General features: G+C 34.7%; 1 protein-coding gene across 1 annotated transcript; it reads right to left on the bottom strand.

Annotated features, from left to right (window-relative positions):
- Positions 1 to 5,671: 5,671 nt before the first annotated feature.
- On the bottom strand, positions 5,672 to 16,781 carry LOC149896129 (uncharacterized). Its single transcript, XM_090118427.1, has 5 exons — positions 16,473 to 16,781; positions 11,750 to 12,202; positions 11,114 to 11,155; positions 8,108 to 8,284; positions 5,672 to 6,287 (listed from the first exon to the last, which is right to left on the bottom strand). Exons 1-4 carry the CDS (start codon positions 16,658 to 16,660, stop codon positions 8,116 to 8,118), a joined length of 852 nt encoding a protein of 283 aa, XP_089974553.1. The 5' UTR covers positions 16,661 to 16,781; the 3' UTR covers positions 5,672 to 6,287; positions 8,108 to 8,115.
- Positions 16,782 to 17,147: the final 366 nt, after the last annotated feature.

A 17,147-nucleotide genomic window follows, 5' to 3' on the forward strand; every position in this document is an offset into this window, starting at 1 on the left:
AAGCATAAATAACATAAAAGACGTGCTCTTTTTTAACAGACTAATAGATACTATTATATTATTACTATAATAGATACTATTTAAGTATGTTTAATACATAAATAGTATTAGTACACATTTTTTTATAAGAGAAATGTTTTGAGAAAAAAAAATAGAAAAAAGAACACGTAATTTAACTTTTTAAGGCATTAATGGAAACACTACACAAACACAATATTACAAGTAAAAAGGTGTACATAGGTATGAGTGCCTCACAAATGGCACGTCAAAATGTGTGGCTAATTAGCCATATGTTACTCAAGTTGTCTCTTTTTCGCTCACGATAGTTGAATCGTGCCATCTCGCTCACGATAGTTGAATCGTGCCATCTCACTTTGATGTTTAAATCGCGTGGGCATCGGCTGAAGATCGCATGTAGTGTTGGTACCCTGTCTACAACCTTTTTACTTACAATATCATTTTGGTAACAGACGAAATGAAGTGAGAGCTTTGCGCCAACTTAGGTGGCAGAAAGCTATACAAGTTTTAAAAGCGTTAATTAAATCCATATGTTATCTGGGCATATATAATGGGCAAGTAAAACTCGCTATTGTTTTACTTGCCCATTACAGAAAGATTTAAGTGTTAAAATCTATTCAGTACGTTCGCGTTGGTTAAAACCTATATTGACTGAATGTCTGCTCTTTAAATCAGTCAATAAGGTTATTGACTAAGGGCGCTTGTGCACTACAAGGAATTTTACTGTCCGGCATTCCGATTTTTTACGGTCCGGTGTGGCATGAAAAAACCGATGAATTGCTTGTGCACCTGTCCGTCTTTACTCGGATCAGTGCGGTACAGTTCAAGGAAGTATGGCGGTATAATGCTATCATAAATGATTGTTTTCGCATTTTACAAGAAACGAGTAAAAACATAGAAGGTGAAATATTATATTACTTCGTTATAATAAAAAGTAAAGTTCCGTAAGAGATTTAAAATGCGTGTTTCACTTATTTATTTTAATCGGTGACGAGGAGCTAAATCTATTCCCACTTGAACTTTAACTTACCAACACTTACTTAGATAATAATTATAGGTCAATGCTTGGTCAATGTATATAAAATAACAATACCGACTTCTCAAATCTCATTGCTAGCTAAAAGAAAGTAAAACAAGAGCTTGCTTTCAATTGGCATATGCAATAAAAAGAGTAAAATCCAAGCAAGTGGGCACTCGAAAACAATTATACCTACAGCGACTCGTAAACTCAAAAAACCATCCGGAATAGGGAAAAGTAAAATGTCGGACAGTAAAATTACGTATAGTGCACAAGCTAGTATTTAGATTAATTGCGTGCCATACCGGACCGTAAAAAATCGGAATGCCGGACCGTAAAATTCCTTGTAGTGGACAAACGCCCTAAGGGTGTCGGTCAATAACCTTATTAACTGATTTTGTCAAATAAAATCAGTCAATAAGGATATTAACCGACGCCCATAGTCAATAACCTTAATAACCGTCAATAAGGATATTGACTGGTTCAGGGTTTTGACTGTAGCATATGAATACATAATTAATAACTGAATCATGATGTATTAAAATTATCTGGTGAATTATCATTAAAAGTTACAATAATACAAATGAAAACCTGTTTCTTCACTGGTAAATGGTTTACTGGTAATAATTAAGGTAGAAAAGAAAACTAAAAAAACATGCTTAAACTTATGAAATTTTGGATTGTTACAAATCTAGACTAATATTATAAAGCTGAAGAGTTTGTTTGTTTGAACGCGCTAATCTCGGGAACTACTGGTCCGATTTGAAAAATTCTTTCGGTGTTAGAGAGCCCATTTATTGAGGAAGGCTATAGGCTATATATCATCACGCTAAGACCAATAGGAGTGGAGCAATGCTGGTGAAACCACGGGGAACAGCTAGTCCTTAATAAGTGTACAAGGTTTGAATTAAATCTGTCTGTTCAAAATAAAGCCAAAATCAAGTCTAAAAATACGGTTACCCACAAACATACTGGTGAAGCTAATAGAAGCGTGTTAAAAGTAGCTTATGTCAATTTTCTAATATCTTACACAATACACGTATAAAATAGACATTGTAGTTACATAGTTATACTATCTTACACAATACACATATAAAAAGACATTGTATAAGTTACATAGTTATACGTGGTTATACTATCTTACACAATACACATATAAAATAGACATTGTAGTTATGTATATGTAACTATGTAGTTTAAAACTCAAAAATGGCTGAAAATATTTTAATGATTTTTAGTTTTAAAATAACTTTTAAATTTTACAAAAAATGGAACTAACACAACCTACTTTCTTTAATACAAATTATAATTCACGTGCACATACCTATATTAAATACTAGCTTACCGCCCGCGGCTTCGCCCGCTTTGTCTAAAACCTAATAAATTATGTATATTATACTAAAACCTTCCTCTTGAATTACTCTATCTAAAAAAAAACCGCATCAAAATCCGTTGCGTAGTTTTAAAGATTTAAGTATACAAAGAAAGGGACATAGGGAAATAGGGACAGAGAAAGCGACTTTGTTTTATACTATAGTAGTGATATTATATTGATTAATATAATATCCGCGTAACTAGACGAATAATTATTTTCCCAAAATTTTGATTTTCGTACATGTCAATCATTAGTTGTCAATCCTGTCAAATAAAATTTATTTTGTGTAAAACAATTAAAAAGGGTGAATAAACTATTGTCTGTAGGTATATTTTTTTTAAATCAATTATTGAAAAGTGCCATTAGAGCAGATACATAAAAATTCCTCAAATATTTGTGTTTACGCGTGCTTTCAGAAATTGATAAGGTATTTTTGGTGAGGAAACTAACCAAGAAGGTTAGTTTGATTAATTATTAAAAAGAAATTCTATAAAATGTAAAAATTCTGACAGTTATTTGTTGCGATTTCGTGGACTGTGTCAACAATATTGCATTGACTATTATTCAAAGAGTATAATGTATAATATATAACGTTGAAATTGAATCGGAGCCCCCTCATTCGGTTGAACCAAGCTTAATTGCGTTTTGAAGATTACATCCATTTACGTGATGCAATTAGCACACACAAGAAGATGCAGAAAATGTTGGTCTATTTACTATTTTACCGGCGACATACACGTCAGGTAGCCCAAGTCATACGCATGAATATGCGCAAGATGCAATGACATAATATTATGGTCGGCCAGATCTATTTTATTTTTATTTTATTTTATTTTATTCATAAAAGGCACCTTACAGCTGTTTATCTATTCTTTACATTTAAATGTAATCCGAAATGGATGGAAATTATTCAACTGCTGCTTTTTCCGGACAAATATCAAGTGACGGGTCGACATTACCACACGTGTTTTCCAGCAAAAAAAACCGGTCACTGTTGAGTTACATTAACGCAACATATCTTTGGGATTATTCAATGATGGATATGTATTCAATTGAATGACAAAAATCAGGCTTGCAGCATGCACACATTTTAATTTCAGGTTAGTCGAAAGAATTCAGGCAGATAAAATAGATGATTGTAACTATGTGTATTTGTAATACAGAAACCGATCCAGACCGACATTATGTTGTAATCACGAATATGATTCTTGGACCATGTGGCATTACAACCGCCAATCACCATGCATGGTTGACATCGAGTGTTTCAAAAGGTATCCACGAAAATTGACGGCAAAGACCATCAAAGACAACGATGGTTACCCAGTACCCGTGTATTAACGTGGATCGCCCGATGATAGTGGACACGTGTATGAAGTTGTCATAGAGTAATTATTGTTTTTTTGAAGTTATACTTTTTTTGGCGCGATGGAGAAAATGATGAGAGTGAACGCGCACACCGACACCTAACAGCATGCAGCATTCTCTTTAATCTGGTTTTGTTGTATTTCTCATAGACAACTATTAAAGTGACTAATCCCTGGTTTAAAGTTAAAAAAAATTGACGGCTGTATCCTTTGATTGCGTTGGCTTAATACGTTTGATTTTATCTGTCTGGAACGCGTAGAGTATCAAGCTGAAATTTATATCGAATACCTACTCAAGTCTACGGCCCCTAAATGCTGTGAAGAAATTAACCTTATAAGCCAACGCAATCCAAAGATACAGACGTAAATGCTGAAAATTTTCGCAAATTTCGACATTCGCAAGGGAATCAAAACCTACAGGGTGCTTCCTATAAACACAGAGTCTTGAAATTTGGTACAAAGTAACGTCTTATAACACAGATATTCCTATATAATTACGAAAAATATTATGAATTTTTAATTACATTATATAAAACAAAAATATTTTCAATAATTTTAAACTTAAAAAGGGAGTTGCCCTTTACTCATTCAGAACGCTTACATGTATTAAATTAAGTCAAGTATAATATAATATCTATAAGCTGTAATAAAATCAAACTCCTGTCTTATCTTAATGTCAATACAGCCGTAAACGCTGAAAATGTTCGTAAAATATAAAAAAAAAATATGTATGTATTATAAATTGTATTGACTACGATTTTTGAAGAGTAGGTATGATTTGGAGGGGAGGGGGTTGCTACATTTTCAGCCGCGTGACCCCCCCCCCCCAAAATGTCAGGCTAGGACCGCGCCTGTCTATACTCCCAAACAAGTTTTCTAAGTAAGTGTGCTATGCTACGTGCAAAGTACATCTCTAGTGGAAAAGCACCCTTACTCTCATAGGAGGCCTGTCTATATCTGTAATACATATTATGATTATGTAATACATATTATGAGTAATACACAGTAAGCTTAATTTTACTTACTGTGTATTATTCTGATGTAGAACCAACGCAAAGTTTAAAAATTTTCTGTATAATTTTATCCAAATCCAACCTGTGCTTTTTGAGTCTACTCTTTAAAAACATACACACAAATTTCCTCTTTATAATATTGGTATTTGGTATAGTGAAGTCCCGTGTCCCCAAGTGGGGTAATGCATTATGCATACATCTGTTTCATTGATCGATTTTCTTTAGGGACTATGTGATCAGCCTTCTGTGTCCTACCAGACTGAGACATTTTTTTCCTTCACCGGAAATCGAACCCAGGGCCCCTCGGTTCTACGCTCACGCGTGAACCACTGTAACCAGGGAGGCGGTCTGATATTGGTATAGATGTAACAAATTAATGTTCTATATTTATTCTTGTAAAGGTTGGTAATAATAAAACAATTCTTTCAAAATCTATATCATTTATTCAATAGCTATAACATATTATTTACAATTCAAATTCACTAATTTCTAGTTGATACAATAAGAAACCATATATTGCTAAGATCACAGCATTTTTGATATTCAAACTTTTATAAGTCACATCTAGAAAAAACTCTTTGCCTAATAAAGATGAAGTCAAGTAACAGTATTAGTAAGAAAGGAATGAGGATTATTAATGATTAAAGTACATATATTATGCTGATACAGAGAGCACAGAAAAAACGTTGAATATTAAATAGAAATAAATTAATAAATGTAAAGAAACAAGTTAGTAATTAATAAAAAAACAAACACAAAGCAAAGGTAACTTTTCAAACAGCAAAAACTTTGATCACTCTTAAACTAACAGGATTTTAATATTTTCAGCTACTTATTGGTACTACATTTTTATAAGTGCCTCATTATCTTACTTATAAAAACATTTTTTTTTATATTATTATTGCATATTTATTTAACGACATAACGCATAACACAATATAATTTCGCGCCAAACTATTTGACATCTTGACTTTGACATTTAATCACAGATTAAAAAAACATGAATAAATTAAAGACATCATTTTAAAATATAATTTGATGCGTTACAATTTTTTTTATGTAAATTATTTAAATAACAGGTTCAAATTACAAACATTATAATTTTCCTCAAAAAAAGAGTTTCTAAAATCCTTATTTATGCGATTTAATACTAATAACATCTAAATAGAAAAAATAACTACAATGCTAGTGGCGGTATACAAAGATTTATTTAAAAAAAAATCATTGAAAAAAATTATTAGTTCATTTCATATATAATTTTGTGATAATAATAATCCATACAATAAGTCTCTAAATCAATTGTATAGTAAATAGTTGATTCAATTAATTTTTTATACATTATGAAATACATATTTAGTCTCATTATGATGAATATACCCAAAAAAAAAAAATATTGTGTCTTCTTCCCTCCATTTTTGGGTTAAGGTGCAATTTCGTAAAAAAATCTTTAATTCCCGCCATAATTCGAATTCAGATCCTGCTGATTTCTACCTTCAAATCTGAAAAGAAAAAAAAGTTATTTTAATATGCTGTCATTTTTGAAAATATTTAAGGGTGGTGGTTTTGAAGTTACATATACATAATATATAAACATAGATCTATTAATACATAAGATTTTGTTGACTACTGGTCCGAATAAGAAAATTACTAAACATTGGATAGTAAATTATCATTTTTTATTTTATCCTTTCTACTAATCACAGAACAGTAAAAACAAATAGAAATGTGATGTGGGCGTGGCCCACGTGTCAATGATAAGTTTAGATCACCTAACTTGCTCTCAGTTGTGCGCAGAAAAATATTCGAGTCGGTTGTCAGCTGTCAAACCTTTTTTCCATATTTATTCATTAATTAGGACGTTGTTCGATAATAGAGTGCAAAAATGATAGCAGACGAATTAATATCATCATTTCATACCATCGGTAAGTCTTATTTTTATTTATTTTACATATATTTTATATTATAACTTCGCTTGTCGTAATTTGTCAAAATTGTATACAAATATCTAGTCAAAATGAACCTTAATCCGTAAGAAATAAAATATACCTAGGGATGTTATCTATACTTATAATAAATCTGTAGAGAGGCCAATTCTGTACATGAAATATATTTAAAAAAAAACTATGAAGGGGTGATAAGGGATCGCTACTGATGCCAAAAATGCAATCAGTAAAATTTTTGTCTGTCTGTCTGTCTGTCTGTCTGTCTGTCTGTATATTCGTTATAGAAACAAAAACTACACGACGGATTTTAACCAAATTTGGCACAATTATTCTTCATACTCCTGGGCAGGTTATAGTAAAAGAATCATGTAAATCGGTGTAGAAACACCAAAGTTATACATGAAATACGCTATAAGTCATCGCGCGTGAATACAGAATCATGCCATAAGGATTATTTTTGTGTATCAGTTGCCGCGTTCGACGCGCTTCGCGGCGGGAGCTATAAAAAGGCGGCGGGTCTGCACCCGTTTCGCGTTGTCATGGCATCACGTGTGAACGGCTGAACCGATTTCGATAATTCTTTTCTATTATATTCCTTGAAGTACGAGGATGGTTTTTATGTAGAGAAAACGTAAATATGTACCACGGGCGAAGCCGGGGCGGACCGCTAGTACTAAAATAAAACGTAACATGGTGCGTTAGGGTACATATTGAAATGCTGAATTTATAACCTAAGTCAGTTTTTACTCAAATTAAGCTGTCCAATCAAAGGCATAGTTAACTTGTAGTGTACTGTATAACTATCGGTTTAAATGTGTGGGTTTGGCGACACTGGTTTTCATACTAATTATGACATTATAGCACTTCTATTTGTTTTTAATGTTCTGTGCTACTAATACATATTATAAATGCGAAAGTTTGTGAGGATGTGTGTGTGTTTGTTACTCTTTCACGCAAATACTACTGAACCGATTACCATGAAATTTAGCACACACTAAGATTAACACATAGGATAGGTTTTATTCCGGAAATCCCACTATGCGGGTTTTCCTTTGAAAACGCGGGCGAAGCCGCGGGCGATAATCTAGTTTATTATAATTATAATAACTACAAGGTTTTTACTTTTTTAATGAAAAATTACGATTTTGTTTTGTTTATTTGAACCTTCAAAATTTTATTGGCAATTGGGCGTTGTCACAGTACTTAGTGGACAATTTTTCTTTTTTTAAAAATATATACTGGTGACAGACGGACGATCAGACATACTGACTGCAAAGACTCAAAAATAGGGATACGTTACACTTTCATAAACTTTATCATATAATTTAAAAAATGACCAAAAATCCCATAAAATATATACCTATAACAATACCTACCAAGGAGATCAATTGACGCTGGTCCGACAGTTGGGGCAAGTCTGCTGCTGCTGAAGCCACGGCATGATGCACGCCGAGTGAAAGTTGTGAGTACACGGCAGTGACATCACCTCCTGGTTCTTGAGGATCACCTCGTAACAGATGGTGCACTCTTCGAGGGTCCAAGAACGTTCGCGGCTGGAACACCAAACACTAGTATCATTAACCATTTCTTGAAGTGAAAGGGCGGCCGTACACGGACTGCTCTAGCAGTCGGTGGTTGACTGCTCGAGCTGTCGCTACAAACCGCGCAGTTGACGGCTTGAAGCGGTCGCGACTGCTGAAGCAGTCCGTGTACGGCACTGAATGAATGTCTATAGTTCACCGCGCGGTCGCGGCTGCATGCCGTCAGTCTCAACTGCTTGAAGCGGTCAGTGTAAGGCAAGAAGCTTCTATCTAATACACTGGAGATTGCACTATGACCATTAAATTGGCAAGTTGGTGTGAAAGAGATAAAAAAACATACAGGCGTCATTCAACGTCATATTTTCTTGTTACAAGTTAATGGTCATAGTGCAATCTCCAGTGTATTAGATAATATAAGCTTCTTGGTGTAAGGCCACCAAAACTTCTTTAGGCGCGTTGGGAGTAAAATTTCAAGGTCACGTCATTGCAATACCGTCAAGTCGTGGAGTAAGGCGGCGATTTTGGTATCTTTGAATGTTGCCAAAGACACAAGCTCTTTTTTTTGTAGGAGGATTCGACTGATTATTCGTATCATCATTATATCATCACATACAGTGTGTAGAAATATACAATTGGCCCTGGAGGGAAAGTACTTCAAATACTGGATAGCAAATTTTACGGAAAGGAAATATTCCTTTATTTTTAAAAAGAAATGGAACTACATTTAAAGATTTTAGAAAATTCACTTGCCGCGATTGGGAATCGAACTTGTTAAAAAGTGCTGGGCTGTCAAGAGTTTCTCCTCCAGGATCCATTAAAAATTTCCAACCTGCATATTTTTTTTTCAACTTATTAAGGCTAGGCAATGATGTTAGTTTCGCGGAAGAATTCCAACCAATACCCGCGGCCCCATCATTAAAGCGGCTCGACGGAACACAGTGGGTAGTCGGTAAGAATTCGACATAACCCACGGCTCCTTCTCCGTGGCTATCTATGCAAGATTTCCCTACTTAAAAAAAAGGCAGTGATATAAGTAAAAAGGTAGGTAGTTATAAGTAAAAATAATTAAATGACAGATCTGTGAAACATCTGAAAGGCATCGGTATCCCGTCACTGCATGCATCTGAACCGCGTCATGGTAATCTCTTCTTAGTCAAAACGCAACTGCCATCGAACTTCTTACCAAGATACTAAAGGCAGTCAAATGTTAGTTAAAATTATAATACACATAACAACAAAAAATTAAGGTACACAAACAGATCAATTATATCAATTTTTGTCAAAGTTATTAAATACAAACCATTTAGAAGGGAACCACCAGTCTAAAAACAACATGCCTGTTAGTCCACCATTGCATTTTGTACACAAAAACAATATGGCCACACAATTCACACACCAGTCAATAAATTAATGATTAAATAAATAATTAATACAACAGAGAAATCATACAGTTATCTATAAACTGTTAGCTTACGGTTACGTTTAGAAAGAGAGGGAATATGCTTGTACTCTATGCAGAGGCGGCTCGTGACAAAATTTTATGGGTGTTCACTTGAAATAAAACACTGAAAATACATGGTGTAAAGCAGTACATTTATCAAAAAAATTACTTATAAAGGAAATACATACGTCTTTCTTTTTGGTGTGCAAAAATATCTATAACTTAATGCGACAAGACATTCGTAAATGTCTGTTGTTGCTTTCATCACAACCACACAACCACGGTGTTTTCACATAATATTGTTCGGATTTAAACACACGCGTATATGTTTACGTTTTTGTCGTACATTTTTGCGTAAGGTCAAGTTCAGGCCGTGGCAGTCCCTTAGCTTTCAATTCAAGCCGAATTTGTAACGTTTTAACTTTTAACACACTTTTTAATGAACGCCACATTATAATTGTTCATTTTCACACTCACAAGTACCTAATACTGATAACTACAGACTATTTCAACACGTATCTTATGATTTTAATTAGAAAATTCCCGAATTTGCATTCGCGCGCGTGCATTGAAGTTAACTCGAGAGTCGAGTGTTTGTTTTATGTTTATAACTAAGGTTTATAATATCGCTGTCCTGTGTACGGGCGCCCAGGCGCGGCGGTAAAAACGAACCGGCAACGTTTGCGGGAGCGGCGCTCCGAATTTTGCTATTTTTCCATAGAAAATCTTCTGTTTCACGCGCGCAGGGCACTGGCAAACCCTCTCTTTCACTCCTATTGGATTTCGTATTAGGAAATGTACTAAATATTTTTTCATTGGAGCGCAATCGTGAGCGCTCCGCTTCGCGCGTTACTGTATAATACAGTATTATTCAGGTGTATGGAATGATGGAATGATAGATATATTCATTGGTATTGACACTAGTTTTTTACGATTACGATTGATTTAAATAGTAATAATTAACATTAATAATGAAATTAAGGAGTATGATTTTATTATAATTATTTATGGGAGTTCACTGCACCAGCGCTCCTTAGGGCGAGCCGCCTCTGACTCTATGTCTCTCTCATATTTTAAGTTGGCCATCGCCAATGCCCGTGAACATTTGCAGAGGGCCTCTAAATATTATTTCCAAATTTAAAAGTCAGGTGTGAGTAGTTTAAAAAAACACAAATAACAACAGAACTATTAAATGCCAATCTAACAGACAATGTGCTCAAAGTTTCTTTTATATATGTAGTTAAAACAAACGTTTTTTTACATGTCCACACCATTCTGGACACAAATTGATTTATTTCTAATTATTTGAAAGTATAAAATGTAGAACATAGGTGTTCAGAGTTATCTGTTAGATCGCATTATGTTAGTATCAAATCAAACTTAAAATAAAAAATTCTTACAACGCCTCATTTCTTCGAGATTTTCTAATGGATTCTTCAACTCTGAAATATTATTTTGAAAATTAGACTTGAACGTATTAAAAATGAAAAAAATCCACGTTTTAAAAAATAGTTTCTAAGAAGAGAAAGTATGTATGTAATCATTTACATTGGACTTTCAATCGGCATGAACTTTTAATGACCATTTTATCATATTTATCAATTTCAAGTGTTCGATCCGCAAATGGTACATATCGTCGTTCCCGTATCACAATGCGGGTGTCGAATGTGTGTTTCATCGCGATACGCGCACTGGGAAGCGGAAGAGATGGTCGAGTTTCGACCGTCATGCATAGTTTCACTTAAATGTATGTTATGATCATGATGTTGAAGAATATGATGGTTATGAGCAGACATTTTCAAGCTAATATAACCTAATTTTCAAGATCTTAATCCCTCTTGGTAAGTTTTTATTATATAACATAGAAAAAAGGAAATATAGCGTCCTTCTAATAAATTATGAATAACAACATTTCTAGAACGCCGTCATAAATCTGACTGAGAATTCTGTCAGGTCAGGACTGACTGACAGGAGCCATGATATGTAACCGGGCTCTTGGCAACAAAAAATAAAATAAAAATAAAAAAATGACTTACGGTCGTCGCGATCTACGTCTAAGCGATCCGATTAAATCTGTGAACCTGTTGAGCCCCGGAAATACATTGGGACGCACGTACGAAAACCTACGGGACAGATCATCTGACGTCATCTCCTCCCAGTCACTATTATCAGCGTCACCGTCAGAGCCACTGTCAGTCAGGTAGCCGATTTCATCGACCTCTGAGTACGATCCGGACGTGTTATATGATGATTCTGTATTCGAACTGTACTCGCTGACATATTCGTCCCGATAGTACGAGTCACTGTCCGACTCGTTGTCGTCAAAACCGTTGCTGTCACTTGCACCGTCACTGTCAGACATGTCGTTGTTACTGGATGCGTCAGACGCGGTTGAGATTATGCTCGTGTCGGTCGTCGTGTGTTCCGATATCGTGACGCAGTCGTCGCTGTCATAACAATTACGTGATGTGCCCGATGAATCCATGTTGCTGTGCGTAGTGTGAAAAAAGCCATGCATGAAAATGATGATATTAAGCAGTACAGGAAAAAGCATAAATAACATAAAAGACGTGCTCTTTTTTAACCGACTCCTTATAGATACTATTTTAGTATGTTTAATACATAAATAGTATTAGTACACATTTTTTTTTATAAGAGAAATGTTTTGAAAAAAAAAACAGAAAAAAGAACACGTAATTTAACTTTTAAAAGCATTAATTGAAACACAATGATATTACAAGTAAAAGGTGTAGATAGGTATGACCGCATCACGAAAGGCACGTCAAAATGTGTGGCTAAATTAGCCACATATTACTTCGGTTGTCTCTCTTTCTCTCACGAGTTGAATCATGCCATCTCACTTTGACATCTAAATCGCGTATAAGGTGGTTATTGTTGAAGATCGATTGTAGTGTTTGTAGCCTATCTATACCTTTTTAGTTTTTACTTACAATATCATTTTGGTAACAGACTTATTGAAGTGAAAGCTTTGCGCCTACTTAGGTGACAGAAAGCTATACAAGTTTTAAAAGTGTTTATTGAATCCATATGTTAGTGTTACATATAATGTGTGAACGACGTTAAAAAAACGACTTCAAAAACGGAATAATGAGAATAACTACGTTAAAAAAAAACGATTTCAAAAACGGAAAAGTAAAAAATAAAAAAGATTTGATATTATTAATTACTACATATTATTTAGTTGTGCTATTTACTAAATAGGTTTGATGTTGGTGCCAAGCCAATGCAAAACTTATGTTGTAGTAGATTTGATTTCATAATGCCTACTAAGTGCTTAGTGCCTCCTCCTTTTTAGAAAGTCGGTTAAAATGAATATTTTTAAGATTAAAAAAATAAGTGGGCGCGTCAAAGCGTGTCAGAGTGTATGAATACATAATTATTAACTGAATTATGATGTATAAAAACTATCTGGTAAATTATCATTAAAAGTTACAATAATACAATTGAAAACCTGTTTTTTTCAATTACGGTAGTAAAAAAAGCGTAAAAAACACAATTAAACTCGTAAAATTATTTTTTATCACCAATCTATACTAATATTATAAAGCTGAAGAGTTTGTTTGTTTGTTTGTTTGCTTGAACGCACTAATCTCGGGAACTACTGGTCCGATTTGAAAAATTCTTTCGGTGCCATTTATCGAGGAAGGTTATAGGCTATATTTCATCACGCTACGGGCAACAGGAGTGGAGCCACGGGGGTGAAACCGCGCGGAGCAGCTAGTCCTTGATAAGAGTACAAGGAGACAAAATCAAGTCTAAAGGAGTCGTTTACATAAATGTGAAGCTGATACTTAAAAGCGTATTAAAAGTAGCCTATGTGAACTCGTTTTCGACTTTTCTCTCTAATTCGATTTTGAAACTATACTTTCTTTAATACATTTATCACTACATCCATACTTAATATTATAAATGCGAAAGTAACTCTGTCTGTCTGTCTGTTACTCAATCACGCCTAAACTACTGAACCAATTTTCATGAAATTTGGTATGGAGATATTTTTATACCCGAGAAAGGACATAGGCTACTTTTTATCCCGGGAAAATGACGCAATCCCGGAATTCCCACGGGAACGGGAACTATGCGGGTTTTTCTTTGACTGCGCGGGCGAAGCCGCGGGCGGAAACCTAGTAGTATATAAAACAAAGTCGCTTTTCCTGTACCGATGTGTGCTTAAATCTTTAAAACTACGCAACGGATTTTGATGCGGTTTTTTTTAATAGATAAAGTGATTCAAGGGGAAGGTTTTAGTATATAATTTATTAGGTTTTAGACAAAGCGGGCGAAGCCGCGGGCGGAAAGCTAGTAAATTATAATTCACATTCTTATATATTATATTCATAATAAATATATTATCCTACTAATATCATGCGAAAGTTTGTGAGGATGGATGTATGTGTATATATTTCAGGTCAATTTTCACACACGGCACAATCTGAACCCATACTAAGCTTTCGCTTGTGTTATGGAAACCAGATGGCTGATAAACATACATATATAATTTTAAATAAATACTTATATCTAGATATTTAACACCCAGTCACGGAGCAAACATCTATGTTCATCACACAAATATTTGCCCCAAGTGGGAATCAAACCCACAACCTCTGGCTTGGAAGGCAGGGCCACTACCAACCAAGCCAACCATTCAGTCAAAAGTGTGCGTGTATGTTACTTTTTCACGCAAATACTGAACCGATTCTAGTAGGTTTAGGGTAGGTTCTTTGTAGGAACCTATATCAACCTTATTCCTTTTCAATAGCTGTGTTGGGTGGGCAGGGCGCCGTGACAAAAAACTGAACATGAAACTGCGCCGTGAAATGAAAAAGATTGGCAAGGGGGCGTCACGCAATATATTAATTACTATTTTTAACTAGTCGTAAACAAAAGCACGAAGCAATTTTTTTTTCTTTTTACTATGACAAATAAACAAAAGAAACTCATATTTTGAAAAATCTCACGTGAGATAGGGGGATGGGGGAGGGGGTTCAATAAAATCTCATGATATCTCACCAGAGGGGGAGGGAAGGTCAAAAAATGGACAAAAACACCTCACGTAATTTATGGACGCTCCCCAAGAAGTTATAAATTTTGTTAAAAGACATACTGATATTACTTTGAAACTATATTTCCTACTGTCCTTTTTAGTCCTTCATTTAATATTTTTCATTGCATCATGTAAAGGTTAATGACCTTTGTTTATTAAAATCATACTTCCTACTTGTATTATATTTTAATATCTCAAAAGTATATGATTGATGTTTGTAATTCTTTAAAGTAGAAATGGATAATCAGTTCAGTATGAAATCTTAATTCTTAATACTATTATAAAGGCGAAAGTTTGTATGGATGTATGGATGTATGGATGTTTGTTACTCTTTCACGTAAAAACTACTGAGCCGATTACAATGAAATTTAGCACACATATAGAGGGTAACTTGGATTAACACATAGGATAGGTTTTATCCCGGAAATCCCACGGGAACGGGAACTATGCGGGTTTTCCTTTGAAAACGCGGGCGAAGCCGCGGGCTGAATGCTCTAGTATTGATATAATATCTGGGTATGATTAATATGTTTTAACTAGAATTCCGCCCGCGGCTTCGCCCGCGTTTTCAAAGGAAAACCCGCATAGTTCCCGTTCCCGTGGGATTTCCGGGATAAAACCTATCCTATGTGTTAATCCAAGTTACCCTCTATATGTGTGCTAAATTTCATTGTAATCGGCTCAGTAGTTTTTACGTGAAAGAGTAACAAACACGCACACACACATCCTCACAAACTTTCGCATTTATAATATTAGTAGGATTAAGTATGGATATGATAATGAATATTATATGAAACTAGCTTTCCGCCCGCGGCTTCGCCTGCTTTGTCTAAAACATAATAAATGATATACATACTTAAACCTTCCTCTTGAATCACTCTATCTATTAAAAAAACCGCATCAAAATCTGTTGCGTAGTTTTAAAGATTTAAGCAAATATTGGGACATAGGGACAGAGAAAGCGACTTTGTTTTATACTATGTACTGATTTGGTACAGAGATAGGCTACATTGTCTGGATTGGCACACAGGCTACTTTTACCTAAGTTCTACACAAGAGAAGCAACATGTTGAAACATAAGATACAAGACAATGTGTGTAAATAAAAAAAATGTTGTGCGGTTTTATGAAACCACGGTAAAAGTGAAACTTAGGCACAAAACTATCGTATTTGTACGATAATTATCGTACGGTTCGGAACACTGCTTTATACCTACTCAGCAGCCGACCGTCACGCGACATGCGCTACACAGACCAAAAAGTTTGAGACGATGTAATAAAAGTTTCACTTTCAAAAATTCAGAATACCAATTTGTTTTACCTATGATAACAAAAATGACACAATTTTATAGATATCTCTTTTTCAGTAAATTTGCAAACTTGTAAATTCAGTAAATTTGCAAATTTGTTAACTGGAAACTGTGTCTTAGTTAATTACCTATCTCTTTTTTTTAAATCACTGCCAAGAGGGTAGGTTGCTAAAAAATGTCTGAAATCCGCTAAAAAGATTCAAACGAAATATAAAGTATGACGACACTTATTCATGTTTACGGTTAATGATTTGCTTAATTATAATTTCATAACAAACATTAATTTGTCGATATTATCTGGCACACGATGATTCTAAATTTACGAACTGTAAAATTAGAAACCACGCACCGAATAGCATGGAAAAATTAATAAAAAAACACTCACAACGCGTCTGGATGTTCTATTTCCCAATGGCTGGTTGATCCTGCGGAATCAGGGTTTTCGGGCCGCTTGCCAAAGAAGTAGTACAAGGCTGCGCCAACGCCAACACCAACGCCTATTGCAGCTGCTGCTAAGCCTAATCCTCGACTGGAGCTACTGTTTTTCGGGCCATCCTCTTGGCGAACACTCATTTTTGTCGATAACAAAGAAGGTAGATAAAAGATATTGCGTTCAAAATAAATACAGCCAGATGATAGGAAGAAAAGGCAGTGTTTTGAAAACGAATGAATTATGACATTGACGTATTCAGATGACAATTGAGTTTGACGGATGTTGGTAGTGGTTTACATAGTCTATGCTTGGTACTTCACAAAAGTTCACAATCATTGGCTGTTTTCCAATTACAGAGCATAGCATAATGCGACTCAGTGGCGCACAATGTCGACTTGCTGATGTAAGTGCTGATGCTTAATTGGAACGTGAATTAGTTTTCAAATGCACCAGCAGGTTGCGCTTAGTTCAGTGTTGAAAAAAAAAATATTCATAGAGTTAGCAATAACCTCATTAATGTGTAAATAAAGTGGTATACACTGTGGGTAGAGTCTGTCTAAAAAGTCAGTTTACATGGGTAATTTAAGTAGAAATTTAAAAACTTATACTGGTAACCCTGCAGGTGCT

The sequence above is a fragment of the Colias eurytheme genome, chromosome 29 (assembly GCF_061535395.1).
Source record: "Colias eurytheme isolate Ceu_HAF_F1 chromosome 29, ilColEury1 Martin Lab GWU primary, whole genome shotgun sequence".
Taxonomy (NCBI): domain Eukaryota; kingdom Metazoa; phylum Arthropoda; class Insecta; order Lepidoptera; family Pieridae; genus Colias; species Colias eurytheme.

Bases quoted from the DNA above. Each gene is read 5' to 3' on its own strand.
- LOC149896129 (XM_090118427.1), bottom strand. From the start codon at position 16,660: ATGAGTGTTCGCCAAGAGGATGGCCCGAAAAACAGTAGCTCCAGTCGA. The intron at 12,203-16,472 runs GTGAGTGTTTTT...CACTACGCACAG, and splicing joins ATAGAACATCCAGACGCGTT to CAACATGGATTCATCGGGCA. The intron at 11,156-11,749 runs GTAAGTCATTTT...ATAATATTTCAG, and splicing joins AGACGTAGATCGCGACGACC to AGTTGAAGAATCCATTAGAA.